This window comes from Prosopis cineraria, unplaced genomic scaffold (genome assembly GCF_029017545.1).
Source record: "Prosopis cineraria cultivar Desert tree isolate PC_DT_omini unplaced genomic scaffold, ASM2901754v1 PC11, whole genome shotgun sequence".
Taxonomy (NCBI): Eukaryota; Viridiplantae; Streptophyta; class Magnoliopsida; order Fabales; family Fabaceae; genus Prosopis; species Prosopis cineraria.
The window spans coordinates 8,825,043-8,851,402 of record NW_026555342.1 but is presented as its reverse complement, the minus strand read 5'-3'; the positions used below and the strand labels follow the sequence as shown (position 1 = coordinate 8,851,402).

Below are 26,360 nucleotides of genomic sequence, written 5' to 3'. Positions count from 1 at the left end.
CTGTTGGAATAAGACCATAAAGACTTCAAGTTCACCATCTACGGCAGCATGCATGACTGACGCGGCTCAAGCCGCTGTCTGCAGAAATGGAGAAGCTGTGACTCACCTGAAAGTGATATCATCTTCATGGTTTTCTTCACCAGTATGTTCAGCATGTCATTGCCGATGCTATTAGCTCAATATTTCCTAGGGAAATCACAAAGACTAGTCTTGCAAGTTCTGGAAATGGGAATAATCTTTCATTTTGTGATAATCGGAGTGACGATGGGAATGTCTCAGAATGTTTGCACCGTTAGGTCTTTCGTTGCCGATTTGGCATTTCATCAAATTTTCAAAGGAATGGGTCTCAGTGGTCGCGTCTTGTAATCCTTCTATCTGCTATATTGCAACCTTGGCTGAGTTCTTGTGCTAGGAGAATGTTTGCTCTGTACATAGGTGCTGGGAGAAGATGAGATGTGTGGGGAGAGAGAGAGAGTGCAAAGCAGAGAAAGCCGGGCGGGGGTGGGTCCAATAACTTTAAAAATAAATAGACGTTTGTACAAAAATTAATGGAAAGTGTTAGATGTCTCATTTTTTTATACTTGATAATTTTTTTACACCATCTTATAATTTAATTTATTCAATATTTTTTAAAAAATAATTTATGACTTAATTTATACTCTTACTCTATTATTAAATAGATTTTGTAGTTTGATGGCTATAATTTTTTTTTTTCATAACCAGGGGTTACGGGTTTAAATTTTTCCTTGACCATCTTTTCTATCAATTAATTGGTCACCGTGTCAGAGCTTAGGTGACTAGTCATTGTTAGTCCAGTGGCTGGCGTAGGTCACTATAGGATTCATTTTTTTTTTTTTTAAGGCAAGGGTTTTTTTATTTTTTCACACTTAAAATTATTTATAATTTAATCCAATGGTCTTGCGGTGTAAAGTCAGATTGCCTTGATCTTTTTCTGTAAAAATATTGTTCAGATATCCACGATCGTGAGTTTCCCCAAAAACCCTCTATTGAGGTCCGGCCATTTATATATGTCTGCCTACGGTTAGGGGGTTAATAATAACGCATGCATAGTTGTTGGTTAGTTGAAACAAACCCATCTTTCTGGACCTGTGAATGTTGCTTTATTCAATTAGGATACCATTCCTAACCCCACTGATCGACACAGCAAAAATTTTATTACAAAACTGACAAATCAATTAGATTGGTGCTATGGACAGAGCATTTGATTGACAGTGACGCCAATCAATTCTGATAAATTGAACCTCGGGATACTATTACTAGCAAATACATCTTGTTGAACGATGGGAAAAAAAATTCTCAATTGCAAGCGTGGTGTAATTTGAGATTTTTTTTTTTTTGGTTAAAAAAATAGGATGAGTAGAATTTTGGGAGCGCATGGGGTAGAGCTCACAGCTTAAAGATATGTCATACATAATAAGCCTAATGGGCCTATTCTCGGAGAAAACCCACCAATCGGCCCATCGTTGTCATACAGAAAAGCGCCTTCTATGAGTCCATTTCCAAGTCAAGGCCAAAAAAAAAAACAAAAATAAAAACGCCCGTGTGTTTCAAATTGACGTAAACATTTGAAAATTGAAATATATATTTTGGAAATCTGATGAGGGGCTTTCCCACCTTCTGATCTGAAGTCCCTTATCCGCGGCAATTCGGTAGAAGAAGAGTTCAGGAGAAGAATATGGCGGGGACTTTATCAATGACCTATCCAGCAAGTGCCATTTTAATTTCTGGTTCGTCAATATCCAAATCTGGTGCTGTCTTTCTCTGTTTGTAGCTTCAGCGAGATCCTTGTTCCAGTTGTTTGCTAGCTCTTTAACCACTGGAGTTTCCGATGACTCGGAACGTAACAGTGGTTTCAGGATTAGTAGATGCATTCTCTTGACGACTCGGAGCATAATGATCATTCGGATTGATTTTCAGGAAACAGGTTATGCAATACTGCTAGAAAACGAAGGGAAACAGCGATGTCTCTTGGAAGCAACAAAGATAGGCCAGAAGTGGTTGTTGAATCAGGTGATCAAAGGCTTTACCTAGGTCTGGACTTTGGCACATCTGGTGCGAGGTTCGCCGCCATTGACAAGGACGGCACAATTCAAGCCGAGGCTAAGAAAGAATATCCTTTGTACAAGGCACGTATCTCCCCCCCTCCTTCATCCTTCTGCTCTGTTCAAATTCTCACCTAGAATCTTCTGGCGAGAATATTATAATTCGATGCTATATCATGTTTTTGAACAGATAATTAATAATTTCAATTATAATTAACATGGTTTTAGATTTCTGAGAAACTGGATTAGTTGTATCACTATAATTTTTTGTTAGGCTGATAATTTGTATCACCTCAAATTAATGATACTCAGAGTTCTAAATTGCTACTCAAACAATATAGTTTTCACTTCGATGTTTCATTTGTTATAAATCTCAACGAATTCATGAGAAGAATGCAATTATGCATGAAGCAAATATATGATACGCTGCACCATTGAGGCACCCATGGCACGGCAAAAATATTAAATGCGCAGCGGCCGCAGTGTATTTTGAAATGTTCATCATCAATCTTATTTTATAGGCCCTAGTGCTTTGTAGCTTGTACGCAAACAATTGAAATTCCGGCCCATGCGGCATAAATCTCACTAAATTTACTGGAAGAATGTAATTACCACGTGCATTACATGTTAAAAGCACGGATACGAGTCAGCATGAAGATCTCGCTCTTGTTCAACAATAGGAAGCTGTACAGGATCTTCTCTCCAGAGGAAAGAAGACACGACGTCAGAGGATATTAGGAGGAGATTGAACAACTCATGTCCGAGTTCAGCTCTTCTTACGTTGGCGTTGTCCCTGTTGTAATTAGGAAGTGGTGGTTAAATTATCGTCATATTATAGGTTTTATTTAGGTTTTTTTTTAACCTCTGTCAGATGTTAATGGCCGTTGGGCTTGCTGTTAGTTGGTTGTTGAGTATTGTATTTGTTCAGTTCATTAAAAAATAAAAAAAAGCACAAATACGAGACCCAACGCCATAGAGATTCCATGAAACTCCAGTGCAGAAGCATGCAGTTTCCTATATTCAATTTGTTGAGTCCATACTCGGACACGATGCATCTTGTTTCATAAGTATCGGTGCTTAATAGATTTTATGCTACTAATATTACTGTCAAGGTAATGGAATTCATGTTTCTGTTGTCTAGAAAGAGTGGAGAAACGCAGGACTGGGTACGGTCATGGAAAGAGACACTATTTTTGCTACTTGAAGACATTCCACTTGATGTCCGGAAACATATTGTGTCCATTTCTATTGATGGGACTTCTGCGACTACGCTCATTGTTGATAGGTGGAAGACTTGCATTTTGTTGCTTTTCAATTTATATCTTGTTCTATATTAAGACTATATCTGAAGAAGGATATGAATGGAGTATTGCAGGGATACGGGACAACCATTATGGAGACCTTTCCTTTACAATGAGAGTTGTCCTGATGCTTTACCAATGGTAAAATCCATTGCTCCTCCAAATCATACAGTTTGCTCTGGCTCTTCCACCCTGTGCAAGCTTGTGTCGTGGTGGAACCATGTTGATTCAAACAAAAAATCTGCTCAGCTGCTGCACCAAGCAGACTGGCTTTTGTGGCTTCTTCATGGAAAGCTTGGGGTTTCAGATTATAACAATGCTCTGAAGGTATAATTCAGTGTTTTGACTTTTGTCACACTTAGAAAGTTTGTTAATATTAATTATTGTCTGTGATAAAATTTCTATTTTGGAAAATCCAATCATTTTCCAATGTTTTGCAGGTTGGCTATGATCCCGAAGTGGACTCATATCCGGCATGGATAGTCCGTCAGCCATATTCTCATCTTTTGCCTTCCGTTGTAGCTCCAGGAACTCCAGTTTCATATCTAAAAGAGGACATTAGAACGAAATTTGGTATGCTTTCCCTTTTCTAATACACTTGTAGCTGAAACTAAGTTTAAAGAATTTGTATCCCATTTGAGAATTACGAGTCCTTGAAAACATTGAACTCAAATTGATTTGATAAGTTAACAACTAAGAAATTAAACCTGTCACCTAGCTTGCAACTAAATATCAATAGCCGATTCCTATTGCTAAGCTGATTCATCCGACTTCCACACGTTTCGTGCTAATCAAAATGTCGGTGCTTAGAAGTTGAGATTAATGTATACTGGTAATAGAGTGCATATCATTTCAGGTTTTCAAGAAGACTGTGTAGTTTGCGCGGGAACCACTGACAGTATAGCTGCATTTCTTGCAGCCCGTGTCTCTCAACCTGGGGATGCTGTAAGCATTTTACTGCACTTGTCTTTCTTTAATTATCAGCTATTTCTGTTGACAAAAAGTAAATCATCAACTATTCCAATCTATCAGATTTTGAAAAATACATAATATTTTCACAGCTAATCTTTGTATGCCTTTTTGCATCCAAGCAAGATGTATAACATGCATTCATGATTAGGTTACTTCACTGGGTTCAACCCTCGCTATTAAACTATTGAGCAATACTAGGATTGAGGATTCACGGTTTGGGGTCTACAGTCATCGGCTCGATGATAAGTGGCTTGTTGGTGGTGCTTCAAACTCTGGTGGAGCTGTTCTTAGGCAGTTGTTCAATGATGATCAGTTAGAGAAACTAAGTGAACAGATCAATCCCTTGGAAGCCTCCCTCTTGGACTACTATCCTTTGCCAAAAGCCGGGGAGAGATTCCCAGTATCAGATCCAAACTTGGCTCCGAGGTACTTGAGACAGTTTACTTTCATGAACAAATAAGAAGAGTAATCACGACTCTGATTGAGCTTATATGCATAAATACAGTTATCTTTTGTGGTCTGACCCAAAATAAGTTATGTATAATTTTTCATGAATATAATCGCTTTAAAATGGAGATTTGGCGGGCATCTCAAATTTGATATATTATCTTAATTTCATTAATAGCCTTCAAAGACTATGAAAGCACAATAATATCATTGTTCAATATTTTCCCTTTTTCATGATTTTTTTGGTTAAAATTGAGGGAAAACAATATTGAAGGGTGGTTAAAGGGCAATGAAACAACGAACCACATGGATTATAAATAGGAGGGGCTAAACTTATTTTGACTTTTGGACCTGATCACAGGGGGTAAACAGTAACTTACCCATCGTTAAAAGATGCAAGCCTCGACGGTAACTTTCAAGTTGTTTTTCCCCCCAGGGGGGGTGGGGGGATTAAATTCCTGCACTGATTTACTATATTCAACTTTTTTTGGTGTGCTTCTTTTTCTTTAATTCTGGATCTGGATAAATGAGCGAAATTCAGGTTAGTCAAGTGAAATAGCGTAAAAGATGTGAAGATTGTAATGTGTCAAAACTCAGACTAGTACCAAACGGTGTGCATGGCGTGAACCCAACTGACTGAATTCTATTGTTGGGCAGGCTCCTACCAAGACCTGAGAATGATGTTGAGTACTTGCATGGGATTTTGGAATCCATTGCGCGTATAGAGGTAATAATCTTGCTGGCTCTCTTTAGTCTCTTCGTTTCATGGTTTGCTTTAAATAATTCTTCAGTGTGCTTTATTTTTTAAAAGGGTAAACCTTTTCCCCATCATCGTAAATTCTGAAGTTGCATTATTATGAAAAGTTTTGCTTCTAAGAGACTAAAGAGGTCGAGCTTTGTATTGTAGCAACATTAAAAATCCATAGCAAGAAGCTAAACATGTAATAGAGGTTGAACTTTCTAGAACAACTAGTCATTCATAGTCCAGAGTGAGAATCTCAATATATTTAAGTGTAAGAAAACTCAATTTATTATGACAAAGCTGCCTGCAGAATTTTTTTTTCCACTTGTAATTTGTTTTAGGCCTTTAAGAAAAAATTGGTAATGCAAGGATTTAGATCCTATTAATCAAATTCTCAATTTTTTTAGAGTCAATCTCGGACAAAGAGAGGTGCAATGTGCTTATATGCGTGGGATTCACTGGAGTGTGTGCCTCGATGTACTTGGGTTCCATGCATATTTCGTCGGTTGCGTGCTTAAGCTGTATCGATTTCTTATGCAACTGGGAGGATCCAAAACCCACATGAACTAACTAGAGAGCCTAACGTAATGTTTGGGAAGTTTTTTAAAATGAGATAGGATAGCTAGAAGCTTTATGTCATTGTTTGAGAGAAATTTTTAAAAGAGTGTAATGGTTTGGGATCGTCTTTTAAACCATTGCTTGCCATCTTATACTTTTTTTTTTTACTCCCTATATATAAAATGATAAGATATAAATAATATTCTTACAAAATTAGGCTTATCCATTTCACCTCCTCACTCTTTCACTCCCTCTTACCTTAAAACTGAAAAATATAATTATATCTAATTCAAATATATTAATTTTATAATTATTCTTAAATAATGATTAAATAAAATTATTTTTTTTAATGAAGCTCCCAAATGATGAAATATTTTATTTCATTGCACTCTGATCTATTCCACTACATTCCATTATATTAATAATCATTTCTTTTCGTTTCATTATATACTCTCAAACATATCATGGAATGTATTAAACTTTATAAAATAAGGTATATATTACATTTATTTTTTTTATCAAAATAGTTTAAGCCAATTTGATAGTATTTATCTTAAAATTATATACCTTCAATAAACTTAGATTCACAATCTTCATTTTTTTGGGTCATATTTTGTTTTATCCTGTTCTTCTCTTTCTTTTTTTCATGTCCAATGATTTTGATGTCATATTAAACTTTAAAAAATAAGGTATATATCATCTTTGTTTTTTTTTTTTTTACCAAAATTACTTAAGCCAATGTAATTAGACTTATTTACGATTATATACTTTCATTTCATTCTTTAGTTAATCTATGTGAGAGTTTTTACGTTCTAAAAGAATATTGCATGATGGAATGTAGGCAAAAGCATACGCGTTGCTGAAGGAGTTAGGAGCAACCCAAGTAACGGAAGTTTTCACAGCAGGGGGTGGAGCTAAGAACGAAAAGTGGATAAAGATACGAGAGAGAGTGCTCGGTTTGCCTGTGAGTCGAGCAATTTATACAGAGGCAGCATATGGAGCTGCATTACTGGCTTTAAGAGGTGCCAATCAAAATATTTTGTGAGGTTGATCATCCATTCGCAAGCTGGTTATTTTAGCAAAGGTGATCGCGAGGCGGCCTATCTTGTGAAATGTTGATTCTAGAATTCGAGTATGTGCATCGTCTATCAGCTATTTAGATCCCTCGGTTTTCAACAGAATGTTATCAACAAAATTAGGTGTCTTATAGCCTTTAAATTAACTATTACGTCAGCTACTTAAGCTAAATATTTCATATCTCCTTGTTTTTCACCAAAATATTTTCAACAAAGGTGCCGTAACGATTGAATTAATACTATCAACTATTACTCATGCCCAAAGCACAACCTAAAGCTTTTTGATAATGTATGTCTTAATTCGATTCTATTTTTGATAAATACGCAGTTATCATTTTGATTTCATTCCACGTTAGATTTCATGTAATATTATGACACCACACTCTTGGCAAAATAAATGAAACATTAAACAAATAAGTCAATACAGAAACATGATTTAACAACTGTAGGGAAAATTATAAATCTAAAAAGAACCCTACGACACTACTAGAAATATCATGTAAAAATCATGAGCCATTCTCTCTCTACATGAGGTACCCAAATTAAATCACCTTTCCGTTGTGATAAAATGAAACTCCCTAAAAGAATGCGGAATCAAAGTTAACAGCATATGCCGTACTCGCACTGCATAGTTGCTGATCAAAAGAACTCGAAATCCCAAACCTGGATCTACCCGTTATACAACAAACTTCAATTGCGTCTGCATATCCTTTCTAGTTCTGGACTTGCTTAACTGAGTATGAAGGAAAGAGACAAGCCTCAATAAAAGAATTTCAGTCCAAGTACAAAAATATGAGAATGAACAGTTCTCATGCAATGAAAACTAACTAGACAAAAAGATAAAAATCAAGTGATAATCACAAGGACGACGTAGGTATCTATATCACAGCAATTCATTCTATGGCAAGAACACATTATCCACCTTTAAGCACAAATAGAGCATACACGTACAAAATCCACAGGGTAAGAAACCAAACCCAACAGGAAAACCTAGAACACTTCCGCCACTTTGCTTGCGAGGACCCCCTCCCTTCTTTCAATATAACCGAATGGAAACCAACCTGCTTTTCCTTTGCATTCACCCTCAGCCCATCCATTGTTGGTGACCTGTTAAAAACCAAATTAGAATCTTTTAATCCATTTGACGACAAACAGATACAAGGATTGAGGTTGCCTCCACCAAAAATCAAAATAAAAAACAAAGCAAGTTCTTCTGCATAGAAGGATTCAAGAACATGAGAAACATGCACGCACTGAACTTGGCGCACTTAAATAATAATCACCCAGTGCATTACAAATCTATGACCAATCAGATATACAAGCACTGTGACATGTCAGCTACCATGGGTAGGAAGTTGTGGAACATGTACCACATCAGTGTTGAACCATTGACAACATTCATGTTCTGACACCATATTAGATCACCAATTCTGCTAGAAGATTCATTCTTCGTATTAACTGACACTAGTTTTATGACATAAAATTGTTTGGAATTTACCAAAGTAATGCAAATCAAAGCATTTCTCCTAGTCCTGCCAAAGAGAGGCAATCCTTCAAGTGAAATAGAAATCAAAGACATTATTTGCAATCTAATGCTTAGGATTCAGCAAGCCACAAACCTTCCGAACAACAACATAATCACCAACTGCAAGATTTAGCTCCACATCGGACACAGCATGGTATGGAAACATTGCCTGCAATGAGAATAAAAATACAACTCAAAAACTGGTATTTAGCCGCTCATTTTTCAACAAGCAATTTAATATCCTTATTCGCAATATTCACAAACCTCTCCTAAGAAGTAACCCATGCTATCCGTTGATCCATTATGAATCTGAGAAGCATAGACACCATTTGCTTCTTCATATGATGGGGGTGGAGGCATGCTGCTATCCATGCTAGGAGTAGGAGGGGCCTCAATACCTTGTCGTTCAGATATCATCTATCAAATCATTAAATATAAATAGCACACAATCATATGTCAACAGCAAAATAAATGACCCAACTTTCTGATGTCACATTTGACTAAAAATTCAAACAGATTTGTTTAAGATCAAGGAATATGGTATCTTACCTCTCCCTCAAGCTGATCAAGTATTTGGAGAACTCTCTGATGATAGGCACGCTCTGCTTCAACCTTCATAAACAAATAAAGAATGTTGGATTATCTGGGAGTTATAATTTCTTTCGGCTCAGGACCCATCAAATTGAATAGCTACAGCATCACAAGGTGAAACAACAGCTATAATACCATAGCTATAAGACGCTGAAGGGTCAACCTCTGTTGCTGTGCTTCAACAGCAGCCATTGCTGCAGCTGCTTCCTTCCCCAAAATGGCCATGTTTGACTTCAGATCTTGCAGCTTTGCTTCAGCTGCTTCCAACTTCATACCATTCTCAGGATTGCCTGGTGTTTCCCTTATTTTTGCTTGCCGCTTTGAGACCTCAATAGCCTGTCTAGGTTCAAAAAGCAGTGTCATTACAAGTTCAGTGAGAAAATAAAAGCTACTATTGCTGTTACCAGAACATAAAACAATACTTCCTGACATTTGTTGGAAAATAAGAAAACTTGACAATAAATGCATGACAACTATAAAGGAAAATATAAATGACATAAAGAAAAAGGAAAAAGAATGAACAAATTCCAGAATACCTGGGCTTCAGCTTCCTGTCGCATTCTATCATAACGTTGAGCTAGATGCCGAGCATCCTCCAATGGAGCTCCCATCACCATTGCTCTTAAGGGCTCTGCAACCTAAGCATTGAGCAAGACTATAATAACAGAAAAATAAAGCCATAAAAATGAAGCCAGGAACACATCAAGCAAATCAACAATCCAAGTCAGTATATAATTACAGTGAGAAAGCTGAAAATGCATGGCTCAAAAGTTAAATCCAATCAATGTTGGATCAGTTCAGTTAAGAAACAAGTCAAATTAAAAACCAGAAATTCACATTCACACAAGTAAAACCATTTCAGCTAGAAGTTAAAAAAAAAAAATGTTATGACTAAGGAAAAGTCAGATTTGAATCCTGCAATTCTACAAATACAGCTACCAACCTGATGAACTCATACACAGCACCAAGGAAAGTATTGGTTAATCTCACCAGTCCCACTCCTTTCCTCCTTTTAAGGGGTATAACTATAAATAATGATAGGACTAAATAAGCTGAATAGAATATATAGCAGGAACCACGAAAACAACTAAGGACTCCAAAACAAAATTGTGGAAATTGAACACATAACATTGACACTTCAAATTTCAATTGGATGGCGGAGAAAAAAGCTGCAGTAGAGCACACTAGAATTGCTAAAATTCACTCCAATCAAGAGACAAAAGGCAGGACCTTAATCTGTTGGTATCATGGAGCTTGGATATAAGAAGCGCGTCAAAAAGGGAAAAAGACATGACAGTGACCACTTTAGATTTCTTGAAGCCCTATTTTTTACACACAACCATAAGTATCGAAATGAAGCCTGTCCATGTCAATGTGCCAGCATAATTTTTATCAGACCTGTGTGCCTAGGGCTTTTAGCAAATTCCCACGCTCCTTTTCCATTTGAGCACGAGCACGTGCATAACTTAGGGCAGCTCTAGATAATGTATTGCCACTGGTACATGTATTTTCCGCACCATATTTCCTGCTATCTTCTGACAACTTTGTTCCTTTTAAACAAGATGCATGCAATTGAACAGCATTGTGAGGTTCTGTAAATTAAATGTCAGAAAAATTAATTAAAATTTCACCAACCAATGCTACTAACCTATTTCAACTTGCTTGGATCCAGTAACAATATAACCTTCTACACCACGGACAATATCCCTTTGATAATGCTGAGCGACAACACATGTTATCATGTTATCAACAGTTAGTTGAGGGGACCAATTGAGATAAAAGATTCCTGAGAATAAAAAAACTGGCATAGGAGGACCAAGTAACCTTTCCTGCCCGTGTTGATATGTAGAGCTTCTCAAGTTTCTGATGTTGTTGGAGCTCTATCTCATCAGTAATCACATTATCTGAACCTCCATATCCCCCTGCCCCAAACTGTTTCAGGACAGCCTATATAACAATAAATGTAATTTAACACCTTAACAGACGACAGGAGCAAAATGTTTAACATTTAAGAACAGGAAAAAGGATCCAGAAACAAGTTAAAGCCTAATCACTGAAATGGAACTACATAAGTATAATTACAGATGAATACTTTTATACATGCCCCACCCACCCTATATCCCGACTAGCATCAAGGATGAGATGCATTTTGGGTAGCATACTTATAAATCAGGGTTCGTATGCTAATAACTCTGCAGTCAAAGTGCATATCTTTTGGCTTTTGAATTTTGAATCTTAAATGAATCATATTAGATACTAAAGGATCAAAGCACCAAAAAATTCAACAAAAGGGTTTGAGTTTTTAAATTTTTTGATACGTGCATGCAGATAAGTTAACTTTAATTTTTTCACAGTTGATTATTAATGTTTGCATGCATATACATTATTGTTTAATAATAATCTTAATTATTTTAAATCATCCTCTGTCATGCCCTTATGTTAAATTTTTAAAAAGAAAAAAAAAAGAAAAATTGTTGTATCTCTAAATTGTGATACTCAGCACAAAAGATGATCACAGCATAAAGTATCATTAATGATTTACTAAATTTTGTAGACGACGGTTCTTATTCTTTTTACTACTCTCAAAGTTGACACAATTTCCCTGATATGGCCATACTCCAGATAATCATTCCTTGCAACAGATTGATTCAAAAACTGAAGCAGCTCAAATAATCAACTCAATATTCAAGCTATCTCCCTTTAAGTCTTCAGCACGTCTTGAGAAGACGCCTAACCTATTTTACATATTCGTTGGCAGAAAAGGAGCAACAAATTGCTTGCGCAGCAGCTATTCAAATTCCAGAATATTAAAAGATTCTGAGTTTCAAAACCAAGTTCAAGCAAGCTAGGCTACTATCTTAAAATTCAAACGTAACCGAGCTAAGCTACTATGTAAAAAATTCAAACTCTCATCTCACGTCCACGCAGTGTAGCTTTTATCGATTAATTATCGCAATGCAAGTACCAATTTCGATAGATCCAGTGCCCGCCGGTACCATGTTCTTGTGAAGAGTAACTATAATCTAAGTTAAACGCTACTATCGCTACATTCAGAAACGCATGGAAGATGCAAGAAGACGGTTGCATAAGAAAAATATTAAAATAGCAACAGACGGTGGCATTAATGAAGAACAAACGATAGCTATTCGAAGATGAAATAATTTCATAGGACTTACTAATAAGATAAAATCTATTGCAGCGATTTATTTACATCGATCAAGGAAAGATCTGGCTAGAAATCTAGAATCGCAAGAACAAATAGGTTTTTGCTTTCAGAATGAGAAATAACCTGTTGTTGGCGAGCCACCTGTTCTCGGAGCTTGGAGGCTTGCTTTCTGATAGCATCCATTCACCTCCGAATGGATTGAATCTGCTCGCCGATCGGTTTCGGACCAACGCCACCAGCAGCAATGAGATCGTATAGAAAGAGAGAGAGAGAGAGAGAGAGAGATTCAAACTTGTATTTGGAATAGCACCTGGAGATTCAATTCGGCTGTGGTTCCTTGGCGGAGACATTTCTGTTTGTTTTATTGTCATTTTAATTAATTTAATATTATTGACAAATCTAGAAGCATGGGGAAGTCGATTTTTTTAATTATATTTATATTTCAAAATCATCTTATTAAGTTTTCATTATAATTTTTTAATTTATATTAAAATTTATGCGCCACCAATAATTTCTATAATGTTGATTATGAAGTGTGCGTTTTTAAAGAATGGCAAACCGAACTTATTTAATTTTTAAACATGACTAATGAATTTTAAAACTTTCCTTAATTCTAATCAAACATGTCAGGAGTGCAAGAAAATATTATTATATTATTGAAATAAAAAAATTAAATTTTATTAATTTTATTTAAAAATTAAATAAGTTTTCAACATTATTCTCATTAAAAATATATACTTTAATAATATACTTTCTCTCATTAATTTTAATCATGTAGCTTATAAATATGATAAAAAATGTTCTTTCCCTACCTTGTATACCTTGTATATAAGATCAGGAGGTAAATCAACTCAATATTCAATCAACATTATCAATTTAATTTATAAATTATCAGCACTAACATATAATATACTCCTTTTATTTAAAAATATAAAGTATTTTTTGATAAGTTGGATGTTAAAAAATGTAAAGCAATTTTAATCTTTCGATATGTAATTATTATATTTTTTTCAAAAATGCCCTAGTGATAATAACTTTATATTTATTATAAGATGTTTAATAGAAGTAAATATAAAAAGATAAAATTAATTTAAAAGTAGGTAACTAAAATTCAGTTAAAAATTTCTTAGAGTATAAAATATCTTAACATTGTTCTCAAGCTAGCCATGATGTTGCTCTATCTTGAATTCCTCCAAACTTTTTTTTTAAATAATAATTTTATCAACTAAAGTATACTCTTTTTTTTTTAGCTTTACAAAAGATTTCATTTTGTTCTCTTAATTTTAAAAAGTACACTTTTAATCCTTTAATCTTAATACTGTTTCATCACAAATAAATTTTATATTAAACTTTTAATTATTGATAAAATATTTTCAAATATTGACTTATTAAATTTATTTTCTTAAATAACAATAATTGGTATAAAAAATAATCACTTAAAATTAATGATGATAAGATTAAAAGATTAAAAATATATTTTATAAAATTAAGAGATTAAAATAAAATTTTATGTAAAATTATTCGACCAAAAGTATATTTTACCCTAACTTTATATATGCATTTTAGAAGTTTCGTAACATCAGTTTCTCAGTTTCCTCAAAAATGATGGCTTCCAAGCATTGGAGTGAAAATTGAGCAAAGTAGCACATCATATTCTAAACTCTACATTTATCAAAAATAAAAACGTATATTACATTCGTTGAAATTAAAGATAAACGAGGGAGATAAACATCGAGGTCAAATATAAATTTTACATGTCGACAGCGCTTTTAAAAAATAATAATAAAACTATTGTTTCGATGATTTCAAATGTATCATGTATGGATATATAAACTATGAAAGCAATTCACTTTGATCCAAGCTTAGCTTGATCTGATATATTTATATATTCAAGCTTGTCGAAGAAGGTGACTTAGTGCCATGGTAACCACTGACTAAACAGCTTGCATTTCACGCCTTCTTTCCAGCGTTGCTTTGCCACCCTTCGCTAGACTTTGATGCTTCTCATTATGCGTGTCTTCTGCTTTGTTCGTCCCAAAACCAAAGGACATAACGTAACAAAAGGTCGGCAACATGATTGCCGTATTATCAGCAGGATTCACAGTCCACGGAGCTCATATCATTAGACATTGTAACCACTAAGTGCTCATTTGGATTGGAGTTGAACAAATAAGATTATATATAATCATAATGATTAAAAGTGACATTAATTAAAAAGTGATGTTGATAAGTCATCATTTTTGTTTGGCTATTCTTTTTTTTTTTTTAAGTGGCTATAAGAAAGTTAGTCCTATTTGAATCGTATTCATTGAAATCATGTTTGGATATATAATTACATAAAAGGTATGATTTTTATAAAGTTGTTCACTTTTCTATAATTATTATTATCACATATAATTTAATAAAAATTCAATCATGATTTTCTGGACGCAAAATCACCTCTTGATAACTTCTATTCATTATGCAGTGAAGAAATCAAATCGTAGCCGATCAGGACTTTTAAAAAATTGTCCAAATAGTTCAAATGAGCTTCATAATCACTTATATGGACTTAGACGATATTATATAGGCTTTCACCACTAAAGCAAAGTGGCACTGACCTCTTCAGCTTTAATTAGATGATATATATTTGGCATTTATTATTTTCCCCCTTATGTTGAAAAGCTAATCAATAGGTTAGTTTAGTTCTGTTGCAATTTTAAAGTCTATATCATTAAGTGATGGACCCAAAAAGTTTTAGAATATTCTCATGTCCTTATTATAGAGCACCTTTTAAAAATATTGGTTGGCCCTTAACATTAAGATGGAGAATTCTTTGAAATCATCTGATTCTCTTGCTGGTGGAGGAAATCGATGCACTAGCTTGAAATAAAAAGAAAACACATAAGGCAGACAAATTCTTCTCAAGTTCCTTTTTGAGGGTGCCTTGAGTAGAGGAATGGATGGTTGATGGTGAAAAGGAAAGCTTGTGCAAACAAAACTAGTAGGAGATGCATCTTATGATGAAGGAGATCTTTATGAGGAAAACTATAAGGAAGAGGACGAGATTGACTGTGGTAGTTCGGATACTGGGTTTACTAAAGTGCTTGAGCTGAACAAAGGGATTATGGTGGACATGTCTAACTCCTCATGCCTAAACTTTATCCTAAATGAAACTGAAAAGGAACGTATCTACAGACCCTTCAAGCTAGCACTAGTTGTGAAGCTCATGGGAAAACCACCAACATTGTTTCTCATGAGAAAGAAGTTAACCTAACTTTAGGCTCGAAAGGGTTAGGTTAAAACAAGTGATATTCATAATAACTACTTTCTAGTGCAATTCAAAGACGCGGGAGATTTCAAGGAAGCTTTGACTGGAGGTCCCTAGGTGATAAATGATAGCTATCTTATACTTACCACTTGGTGTGCTTATTTTGATCCTTACACAGAGAAGATCGGTCATATAGCCTTATGGGCGAGACTTCCAAACCTCCTAAGGTCGTATTATGAAAAAAAATTATTTATACTGGGTAATGTCGCAGGAAGGGCCTTAAAGGTTGACTTGTTGATGGCAATGAGAGAGAGAGAGAGAGGGAAGTTTGCTAGAATATGTGTAGAAGTTAACCTGTCAGAACCTCTTGTTCCTTATTGCAGTATTGAAGGTGTTGAGAAACAAATTGACTATAAAAGCATCCACTTGCTTTGTTTCTCTTATGGCAAGTATGGTCATATAAAGGAAGCTTGTCCGATGAAGAAGACAATGGCTTATCCCTACCATGGAAGCCAAGAGAACAATGCTCATCTCACTAAGAAGAAGGAAGGGACACCAAAAAACTGAAACTTGTTGGAGGAATCAGAATGGAAGCTAGTTCACTAATATGAATATGAATTTGTACAAATCACAGTTTAAGATTTTATTTGATATGCGATCATGGCAACAATTGCGAACCACTACAAGAAATCACCAACAATCAGCTCCCAACAGGGCATGGGGCCTTAACAAAGAATGGTACCAAACTTAAAACAAGTAGACTGAGATAGAAAATTAATGAACAATATTACTAGAAATTGGTTAAGGCAGCTACAGAGGGCCCATCCATAAGTACGTATAAAGAGCCTGGGTTAGATGTAGGCTTGATCTAAAGTAAGACCAATAATGTCCACACTTCAAATGTTCCAAATATCTCTAAGCCTGCTTATGTGGGCTTGCCTCAAAACAAGAGCCCATTTGAAAACTCTCTACCCACACAGCTTGTAACATAAATGAACCAAATAAATGAGAAGGAAGTTATAGCAATTAACATACCTGACTCGAGTCCACGAGGAGACATGAAAAGAATCATAAAGATTAACGGGAAGTTTCAAAATGAAAATAAGGCAACCTTACATACAAAGCATGGATCAAATATTTCACTTAACTCGTCTACACAAGATATAAAGGAATTTATTGATGCCACGTATCCTGAAAATGATGTCATGAAGGAGGATAAAGCTGTGATGCTTTTAGATGATGAGGAGGAGTTTGACAGGGAGATGGAATCCTAAGATCCCTTGTGCGCTTTTATTGGTTAGTTTATTATTAAATTTTATTTTATGGTTTTAATGAATATTATGATATGGAATGCGAGAGAAGCAAATAAGGATGATTTTGCTCATTCACTTAAACAAATTAGAAGACTGTCTAGGATGGATATCATATGTGTTCTTGAACCTCAAAGCAGTGGCCCTCAAGCTCAATAGACCATTAAAAAATTGGGGTTTAGATTTAGTGAAATTGTCAAAGCAAATGACTTTGCAGGAAGAATTTGGCTATTTTGAAATAGTGCTAATTTAAACATTGTCACTCTAAATAAGCAAAGACAGTTCTTACGTATTTTTTTATGACAATCAAAATCCTTAAGAGTGTTTTTTACGTTTATGCTAATCCATATGAAAACAATAGACGAGATCTTTAGCTTGTTCTTCAGTACAAGATTTCTAGAAGCTAATAGCCTTGTTTATTAGGGGGAATTTTAATGAAATCACTACTATATTAAAGCAAAAGGGTAGGGTTAAGTTTAATCACATCAGATGTAATGCCTTCATGGACTAGATTAATCATTGAAAATTGATTGATTTACAGTTTAGTGGCTCGTTATTCACTTAGAGAGGCCCTAATTAAAAAATTTTGGATCGTGTATATAAGAGGTTGGATAGATTTATTTGTAATGTTACTTGGAAAACTACATTTCTAACTGCTCATTACAAGGTTCTTCCCCATATAAAATCTAATCATCATTTTATTATGGTTAGTTTTTGTTATAGAATAGAGGGGAATATGAATCGTTCGTCCCATTTTGAAGTAGCTTGGCTTACTCATTTATGTTTCAAAGACTTCTTGGTCGACAAATGGAACAATGGGATTGATACTAATCTTAATCTAAAAGAGCTACAACCTAAACTCCTTAAAGGGAATGCGAAGGTTTTTGGCAATATTAATCACAGGAAGAGAGACTTCTCAGAAGGCTTGAAGGTATCCAAAAAGCCTTAGAAAAGAAAATTAATCTGTATTTAAAGGAGCTTGAGGATGTTATTACTAAAGAGCTTGAGGATACTTTGGTATAAGAAGAACTCTTGTGATACTAAAAAACTAGAGCTAATTGGATTATACAAGGAGATTACAGTACTTGTTATTATCATACTAAGACTCTTGTTCATAGAAGGAGGAATAAAATCTCCATACTTAAGAACGACAATGACAATTGGTTTAACGATGAACAAGAGATTTGTAATCTCTTTCAAAACTTGTTTATGGAAGATTTCATGTCTCGTGGTTGGTTACAAACTAAACATAGGTGGGGCCATTTTCTAAAGAGACATTAGGTAGGTATAGAAGATCTCTTGCTAAGGAGGAGACTAAATGTGCTTTCTTTACTATGAACGGGTTCAAAAACCCTGGGAAAGATGGTTTCCAAGCCATTTTCTTTCAAAGAAACTAGGAGCTTATTGAAAAGAATGTTGTTAATATCATCCTATGACTTTAGAATGATCCTACCCTTAATTTTGGTATTAATAAAACCTTACTAATGCTCATTCCCAAAGTTGATTATCTAGAGAAAGTTAACTAGTTTTGTCCTATTTCCTTATGCAATATGACCTGCAAAGGGTTAAGTAAAATCATTGTCAATAAACTCAAGCGACTCATGAATGATATTGTTTCACCCTTTCAATCGAGCTTTATCCTTGGGCGTAATATTCAAGATAATATTATTATTGCTCGAGAGATAGAACATACTGTATTGAGAATGACTAGTAAAATGTGGTTCATAGCCATTAAGATTGACCTTAAGAAAGCTTGTGATAGAATTAATTGGGAGTTTACAATAAGGTTCTTAAAGTCTTGGACTTCCCAAGCATTTTAGGGAGATGATGAAGCAGTGTATGACTACTACTATTACTTTTATCTATGGAATGGATCTAAAATGAGCCAGTTTTTGCCTTTAAGAGGTCTCAGATAAGGAGACCCTTTCTCATGCTATCTTTTTGTTTTATGTATCAATAAGTTCGCCATATATTATTATGGATGCAGTGTCTAACAATCATTAGAAGCCAATTAGGATAGGTAAAAGTGGAGTCCCAATTTCACATATAATGTTTGCAGACGCCTCACTTATTTTTTGTGAAGCTAGTATTGAGCATTTGGATATTATGCTGAGGGTACTTAAGACCTTCAATAACATCTCAAGTCAAAAGATAAGTAGAAATAAGACAAATATTTTTTCTCTAAAAATGTGTGTTTAACCTTGCAAGAGGAGAATACTTCCTTTTAATCTAATTTCCTTGATGCAAGTACTATCAACCTAATTAAGGGTCATCATCCATTGAATTAGGTAGATAGGCTAGGTAGAATTGGATTAGCGTTAGAATCTAATAAAACCTTATTTGTCTCTTCAATGTATGATGTTGTAATTGAGGAGCACAGTGGCATTCACAACATAGTCTGGAATCTGATTTGGGAATAGAAGGGACCCTATAGAATTTTGATTTTTATGTGGCTTACTATGCATGAGAGAATTATGACAACCTAACGTAGAAGCAGGATTTTAAGTGTTGCCAACTGCTATGATTTATGCCCTAATGAAATTGAGAATGTCCTTCATGTGATTTGGGATTGTGTCAAGCAAAGGAAGTGTGGAATGAATTACTTGTTCTAAGCTATCACCTCCAATTCTTTAAGTTAAAGAAACAAGACTAGTTCTATAGGAATCTTTAGACCACAATAAAGCAACATGGTACTACTTGGGATGTACTATTTGCGGTGACCATATGGAATTTATGAAAAGCTAGAAATAACTGAATATTTAAAAGGGATGATATATCTACTGTTGGCCTTCAAGTGAGGATCTATTGGGTACACAGAATCTATGAATGCAACTATAAAGCAAGAGATTAGAAAAATGGGATCATCAAGACCTTCACAAAGGTCTTGGGAGACCTAGTCAAATGGCTAGGTAAAGTTAAACGTCGACGATGCTTTTAAGGAAGCCTAGGGCCTACAAGTTGTGGAGGCTTATTCCGTAATGTTGAAGGTAACTAGATAGCTGGTTTTGTGTGTAATCTATTAAGTTTTTCAATAAAGGAAGCAAAATATTGAAGCTTCTTTTGTAGTTTATAAGTGGCAAAACAACTCAACCTCACCAAGCTTGTTGTCGAAAGTGACTCCCGTGCTGTGGTAAATGAGTACAAGCTAGTGATGGAAGGGATAAATCTCAACAGTGGTAGATAAGGCACACCCTAAAACTTGTTAGTAAGGAGTAGGAAGTTCAAGTGAAGCGTGCCCACAGAGAGAGTGATATGAATGCAGGCTGGATTGTCAAATATGGCCTCAGTCAAAATGGAGGTTGTAAAATACTCAAGGATTCTCCTATAGGGATTTTTGAGTTGCTTTATTGAGATATCATGGGTCATACTAATCCTTGTTTGTTTATCAATTAATAAAGTATGCATGTAAGCCCCATTGTTTATAAAAAAACATTATAGGATATTAATTGTTTTTTTAATATTATGTTTTTCCAATATCACTTATATTCAAACTCATTAATTATGAGAGTGAATATAATATAAATTTAAAAATTTTTATTTAAATAAGGATAAAATTTTAAATTTGTTATATTTTTAAACAAAATTTAATAATTTAACATCTTTTTTATTCTGGTGAAGTGGCCGGAGATGCATTATGACAAGGATAGGAAAGAATATGATGGAGGCAGCACACGTATGCGCATATATGTTATGGAGGAATTAAAAATAATATTGATGAATATTAAAAGTTATTTATACGAGCCCCTCTACATTGGATTAGGTACGGACCTGGTGTCATCGTGAGCATGTCATGAGTGCCGATGATATCTTACTACCACAACAAGGTCGATCTGGTCTGCATGAAATATAAGCTGGACCGATCTAATTTAGTTGTCGGCTATATCGCTATTTAGGCGTTTATTTTGGGCCTGATTGTCGTTTCTGTTTTTGGGTTTTCCAATTTGCTTTTTGCTGTAGTAATTAAAAGGGTGCTGGTTGACGTCTTCAGGTGACAGTTTCTCCGTCTCTTCAGCCTAGACAATACTTACGAGGTAGTCCATAAATCTAACATGAACAGAACACTCATTGAGATGAGTTTAAGGATGGCTTATACTCACTATAGAAGATCAAGGACCCATTTGGCTGCATTTATGGAATATATAGGTCCTGTTTATTTACTAAAAAGAAATAGAATGAAATAAATTAAAAAAAATAAAGGCAAAAATAAATTATGATTTATGAAATTTTTAAAAGGTGTGATGATTTACACACTTATAATATATATTAATAAGTTTTACTTATCATAAAGAGAAAGGTAACTTAATTTATTTTTATGTTGATTCTTTCAATCTATTTTATTTTTTTTCTAATAACCAAATGAGACCATAAATTCTCAACAATCCTACTTGCATTGTCGCAAATAACAAATATGGTTGTTATTTTATCTTTAAATCATGATTCCTTAATCAAAATTTCATTCTCTTTTTCCATTAAATTTGCGCGCCTGATCTAATTACTGAAGATTTTCCTGGTGAACTAATTAATGGTGATTTTCGAGCCTAAAGAAAAACAAAGTGTTAATTGGCCTTGGTTGCATTTCCTTCAAGAGGCTTGGTGCTTATTTAAAATTTCATCTAGTTAGTTTAAACTATAGCCTGTAGATTTAGAAGCTAGCTAGAGGTTGGGAAAGAAAAAACTTGTTTGGATAAGAGTAATTGGTAAATGAGATTTTCTTTCTCAACTATAAATAGGCTAAAAGCTATATTTTAAAATTTTTACATTAGTTAGCTGAAATCTAACCATTAACAGTGTTTAATGTATTTTAAGTTTATTGAATAACCTATTTATCCGTTCACATTTTCTTTTGAAGTTTTAAATTTTTATTATTTATAAATTAACATTTTTATTATTGGTACTATATATATATATATATTCTTTAAATAGATCTAAATAAGTTTTAAAATATTTAAAAATATTTTTCACATTAATACATCAACTCTTTTATTCTTATAATTATAATTATAATTTTAATGTTTTCTTAAATTTATCAAACTGCATACATATACATATGTGTGTGTGCGAGAGAGAGAGAGAGACACACACACACACACACAACTCGTGCCTTTTTAAGGTATTTTTTTTTTACTAGTTCATATATTTTTGTGTTATTATATATTTACACTTGCTTTTTAAACATATAATCTAAATAAGTTTCAGCTTCTTAAATTGATTTTTTATATAAGAGTATTTAAACATATGTAATTACATTATAATAACTGATTTTTAACTCAACTCTAGTCTAAAAGTTGTAATTTATGCAACGTGTAGTTTTGTAAACGTTAATCTAGACAATCTCTTCGCTGATGGTTTTCATTCCTGAATGACTTTTTGTTTTTTGTTTTTTTGGGCGTCAAATTCATAGAGGTATGCTTATATCGCTGGCAACGATAGAAGAATAAATAGAATGCTTACTTTGATATAATGTTTTATTAGATAAATTGGGGCACTAGTCGACAAAAATCTTGTGCCTATAAAACACGGATTAACTTTTTAAAAATTTATAAAAAATTTATTATTAATATATAATGATATATCAATGATAAATAAAATAAATTAATCATAATATAAAATATAATAAATATAGAACTGTTTGTTTGATATGGTTCTATAACATACACTATATTTGCAAAAGAACCTATTTTATTTAGATAATTTTTGCCCGGTTGGTTTAATTAAAATTGTTAACAAATGGGTTTAAAATCTTCAATTCGACATTCATATTGTCAAATTTTACTGTCATTTGAGTTGGGGATTTACGGGACTAATTAAATATTTAAATTTAAATAAACAAGGGAATAAATTGAATTATGTGCAAAGTTTATTGTTTCTCCTGGGCAAATCGATGGTCGGATGGTTCCAACGGTACGGCGATTGCCAATGAACTGCCCTTACCGAATTATGGCACTTTTGTCGAATACATATTGAATCTCCAGAACAAATAGTCAGTGCTATAGTATCAGATGACAAACGGTTCCAACGGTGCTTTCCAATAAACTGCCACTGCCGAATCGGATTCGGATCATGTGTAGTGAATTTTTGTGTAACGGTTGGGAAGTAGGCAATCATAACTGTGTTTTTTATCTAATGATTAAGAAGAGAAAAGTGAACAAAAAAATTTTCACTTGAAAATATACGATCATGTTCATTCAAATTTAAAATTTTTATTTTATATTTATTAAAATAAAAAATTATAAAAATTATAAATTTTTTAATAAATTTGTTAATCACCCATTTAAACAGTATAAATTTAATTTAGACAGTCAAATTAAATATTATTTTTAAAAAATTATAATTTAATTATCTAAACATATTTTAGAAAGTTAAGATAGAATATTAAGTTTTTTTAATAATTTTCACTCGATAAACACAATATGAAAATAAAGATGATATCATGGCACATTTTAAAAAATTACAAGTTAAAAATTTAAAATCTAAATAGTTTAAAGTATATCAAGATAATTAATTTATAAAAATTATTAAAATTTGTTTGTATGCCTTATACACCTCTTTCTTCTCAGCCATTGAATAAAATACACAATCATGATTACCCACTTCCCAACTACTGCACAAAAACTCACTACACACGATCCGGATCCTATTGAATCATGACACTTTTCTTTTCTCTTGTTTTTGTTTTGTTTTGTTTATTGTTTTTTGGTTGTTGGGAGGGGGTGGATTAGACACAGTGACGAAATTGGAAAGACACTATGGCATCTTAAGACCCCTGGATCTTAAAACATCAACAAAGGATTTTGATCATCTATTGAATGAAAAGATAAAAATTCCCAGGACTACCTCGTTCACATACATGCTCAAATTTTATCACAGATGAGTTAGAAACATATAATACAAAAAAAGTTGGAATTATTAAAAGCTAAGTTGGCATTATCACAAAACCCTTTATATTATGATATTTTTAAATTTAGGTACGAAAATTACTTAGTTGAAAGCCACTGGAATCAAGCTTTTAGTATCATTCTTGACTTATATGTGAATAGGAGTGTTTTGAAAAAATAATTTTAAAACGAAATAGTGCTCCATTGACATTATAAAATTTTGAAGTTTTTAAAATGGTACTATCCTTTTTATTTTCTGCTAAAATGTTGTTTACCCACTTTTGTTGTTGTTATTTTCTCCCTTTTTGATGTCAAATCTGCAACACATCCAACGATAAAATAATTTGAATTGGTTAGGGTGGGTTTTGGAGGGTAGAGGGGTTAGAGAAGCTAAGGAATAGTTATTAATATTTTGATTTGGGCAGAGAGGAATGGTTAAGCAAGTTGAAATTTGAAAAGTCAAATAATGGGAGGCACGTTGTTAAGCATTATCTCGTGGCACCTACCTCGTGAGTGCTCATGAGTCATGACGCAATGGAGAGATTTGTGGACGCCCGCTACTGCTCCCACGGATTCCTTCACCTCATCCGCCTCCTTCTCCCTCACTTGCTTTCCCTTGCAACCCACTTTTTAACGCCAAATCCGTGCCTCGCGTTCCTTGATTTGGAAAACTCATTTCTTGAATCTCAATTTTCAAAAACTTTATTTCTTTCTTTCTTCTAATTTTCTTTTAAGTTTTATCCTAATATCACTCTATTCATATTTTAAAATATCAATGACTATATCACCAAAATAAAAAAAAAGACAGTCAAATTATTAATTTTATCTAAAAATTAAATAAATTTTCAATTTCATTCATATTTTAATAAAAAACCATATTTACAATACATCCTCTAAACATGCGTAATCTATATAAAAATAAATGGATATATCCAAGTGTAATTAAATTTCATAAAAGAGAAAAATAAAATTCTTCATGTTGCCTTGACAGAACAGGAGCCGCAAGGTGCCAATGCTAGTGGTATGTTTGGCAATTTAATAATTCTGACATATGATGGTGACTTCAATAGTTGGAATTGACTATTGAAGTCGGGTAAGGTTAGCTTGGAGCAAAACGGAGTTTCCAGAGGAAAATTGATTTTTTTTTTTTTCCTTCCAGAATACGGGGTGTTTGGGGGGGTTTTTTACGTCAAAATCATGGTTTGGATTGATATAGCTGATTAATTGGGCATATCCAAACAGACACTTACGTATCCATGTATCATGCACTTTCACGTGAACGTGGCGGCGGGGTGCGTCGGCCAAAAGAATGGTGAGGTGTGGCACAGTGGCCGCACAAAGCATACACTATCCATGAATTATTGCGTGCCTCCAATTGAAATAATCAGAGTTAATAATTCAATCCAAACTTAATAAAACTATTTAAATAAACACAAAAAAATAAAGATAATTTAATAAAATTATATATTTTAATATTCAAGCTGAGTCAACTAAAATATGCTTGAAAAAACTTGAACTAAACCTAATCAAGTATGATTTTAACCTAAATATCCAAATATAACAACAAAAACAAGCCTTATCTCATTAGGTGGAATTGAGTATATAGATTATATGATATCATCATACTCTATTGTTTATTAAGTTTTTAAAAATATTGTTAATTAAAAAGTCTCGCTCAACAACCTTTAAAGGTGTTTTCTTTGATTTTCCTCTACCTTTTTAACAGGGCTCAAAATCATATATTTCACTCTCTTCATTGATGCTTCTAGTCGTTTTCTTTGTATATGTTTGAATCACTTCAAATAATTTTCTACCATTTCTTCTTCAATAGGTGCCACACTCACTTTTTCTATATTCGCTCGTTTCAAATTTTATCTTTACATGTATATTCACACATTCATCTCAACATTTTCATCTTTATTACTCCAACTTCATGCTCTTGCTGTCTTGTCAAAGCCCAACATTCATTATCATGTAAAACTACTGATTTTATAGCAGTTCAATAAAACTTTCCTTTAAGTTTATTGGGTGCCTCACGATTGTATATAACTCCTTTATTTTTTTTCTAATTAAATCACCTTACTTGTATCCTATATGCAATATCTCCATCAATTTTTTCATTTTATTAAATGATCACTTCTAAATATCTAAACGCGTTTACTTGAGGTGTAGTCTGATCATCCAATTTTACTTTCAAGTTACTATTCATTGACTCTTTATCAAAACTACAATGCAAATATTTTATTTTACTCCTACTTGGACAGAAAATTTTTAACTCTAATGTCTTCCTCCATAATTCAAGTTTATAATTTATCTCTTCTCTTATTTCTGCAATAAGAACTATATCATCTGCAAAAAGCATGCATTTAGGAACTTCATCTTGATATGTTCAGTCAAAATATCTAAGACTAGATCAAATAAATAAAGACTCCAAAATGATCCTTGATGCAATTCAATTTTTATAGAAGAATCTTTTGTTTCACT

At 33.6% G+C, this 26,360-nt stretch overlaps 2 protein-coding genes across 7 annotated transcripts; one reads left to right on the top strand and one right to left on the bottom strand.

Annotated features, from left to right (window-relative positions):
* The first annotated feature begins 1,589 nt into the window (after positions 1-1,589).
* LOC129285728 (D-ribulose kinase) lies at positions 1,590-7,396 on the top strand. Of its 2 annotated transcripts, XR_008587270.1 has the most exons (10): positions 1,590-1,748; positions 1,939-2,147; positions 3,209-3,348; positions 3,439-3,691; positions 3,805-3,937; positions 4,221-4,309; positions 4,485-4,762; positions 5,441-5,510; positions 5,933-6,109; positions 6,925-7,063. XR_008587270.1 is itself a non-coding variant. In XM_054921583.1 (9 exons), the coding sequence occupies exons 1-9, from the start codon at positions 1,697-1,699 to the stop codon at positions 7,126-7,128; spliced, it is 1,428 nt and encodes a 475-aa protein (XP_054777558.1). In that variant the 5' UTR covers positions 1,590-1,696; the 3' UTR covers positions 7,129-7,396. The 2 variants fall into 2 exon arrangements, 1 of the variants encoding a protein (XP_054777558.1); XM_054921583.1 differs by lacking the exon at positions 5,933-6,109 and having other exon boundaries at positions 6,925-7,396.
* A 148-nt stretch (positions 7,397-7,544) lies between these two features.
* Positions 7,545-12,777, bottom strand: LOC129285729 (SH3 domain-containing protein 2-like). Of its 5 annotated transcripts, none has more exons than XR_008587271.1 (11): positions 12,565-12,775; positions 11,100-11,222; positions 10,924-10,993; positions 10,674-10,825; positions 9,812-9,913; positions 9,411-9,611; positions 9,234-9,296; positions 8,949-9,101; positions 8,779-8,853; positions 8,082-8,266; positions 7,545-7,892 (listed from the first exon to the last, which is right to left on the bottom strand). XR_008587271.1 is itself a non-coding variant. In XM_054921586.1 (11 exons), the coding sequence occupies exons 1-10, from the start codon at positions 12,622-12,624 to the stop codon at positions 8,150-8,152; spliced, it is 1,116 nt and encodes a 371-aa protein (XP_054777561.1). In that variant the 5' UTR covers positions 12,625-12,775; the 3' UTR covers positions 7,545-7,892; positions 8,111-8,149. The 5 variants fall into 5 exon arrangements, 3 of the variants coding, with proteins under 3 accessions (XP_054777561.1, XP_054777562.1, XP_054777559.1); XM_054921586.1 differs by having other exon boundaries at positions 8,111-8,266; XM_054921587.1 differs by having other exon boundaries at positions 8,137-8,266.
* Between the last annotated feature and the right edge of the window lie 13,583 nt (positions 12,778-26,360).

What these genes read in the sequence shown, in the direction of transcription:
- LOC129285728 (XM_054921583.1), top strand. Translation starts at nt 1,697, where the DNA reads ATGGCGGGGACTTTATCAATGACCTATCCAGCAAGTGCCATTTTAATT. An exon ending in ATTATAACAATGCTCTGAAG is followed by an intron (nt 3,692 to 3,804) that starts GTATAATTCAGT and finishes AATGTTTTGCAG; the next exon opens with GTTGGCTATGATCCCGAAGT. An exon ending in TCTCTCAACCTGGGGATGCT is followed by an intron (nt 4,310 to 4,484) that starts GTAAGCATTTTA and finishes ATTCATGATTAG; the next exon opens with GTTACTTCACTGGGTTCAAC.
- LOC129285729 (XM_054921584.1), bottom strand. Translation starts at nt 12,624, where the DNA reads ATGGATGCTATCAGAAAGCAAGCCTCCAAGCTCCGAGAACAGGTGGCT. An exon ending in TATCAACACGGGCAGGAAAG is followed by an intron (nt 10,994 to 11,099) that starts GTTACTTGGTCC and finishes GTTGTCGCTCAG; the next exon opens with CATTATCAAAGGGATATTGT. An exon ending in TTGATCAGCTTGAGGGAGAG is followed by an intron (nt 9,102 to 9,233) that starts GTAAGATACCAT and finishes ATGATTTGATAG; the next exon opens with ATGATATCTGAACGACAAGG.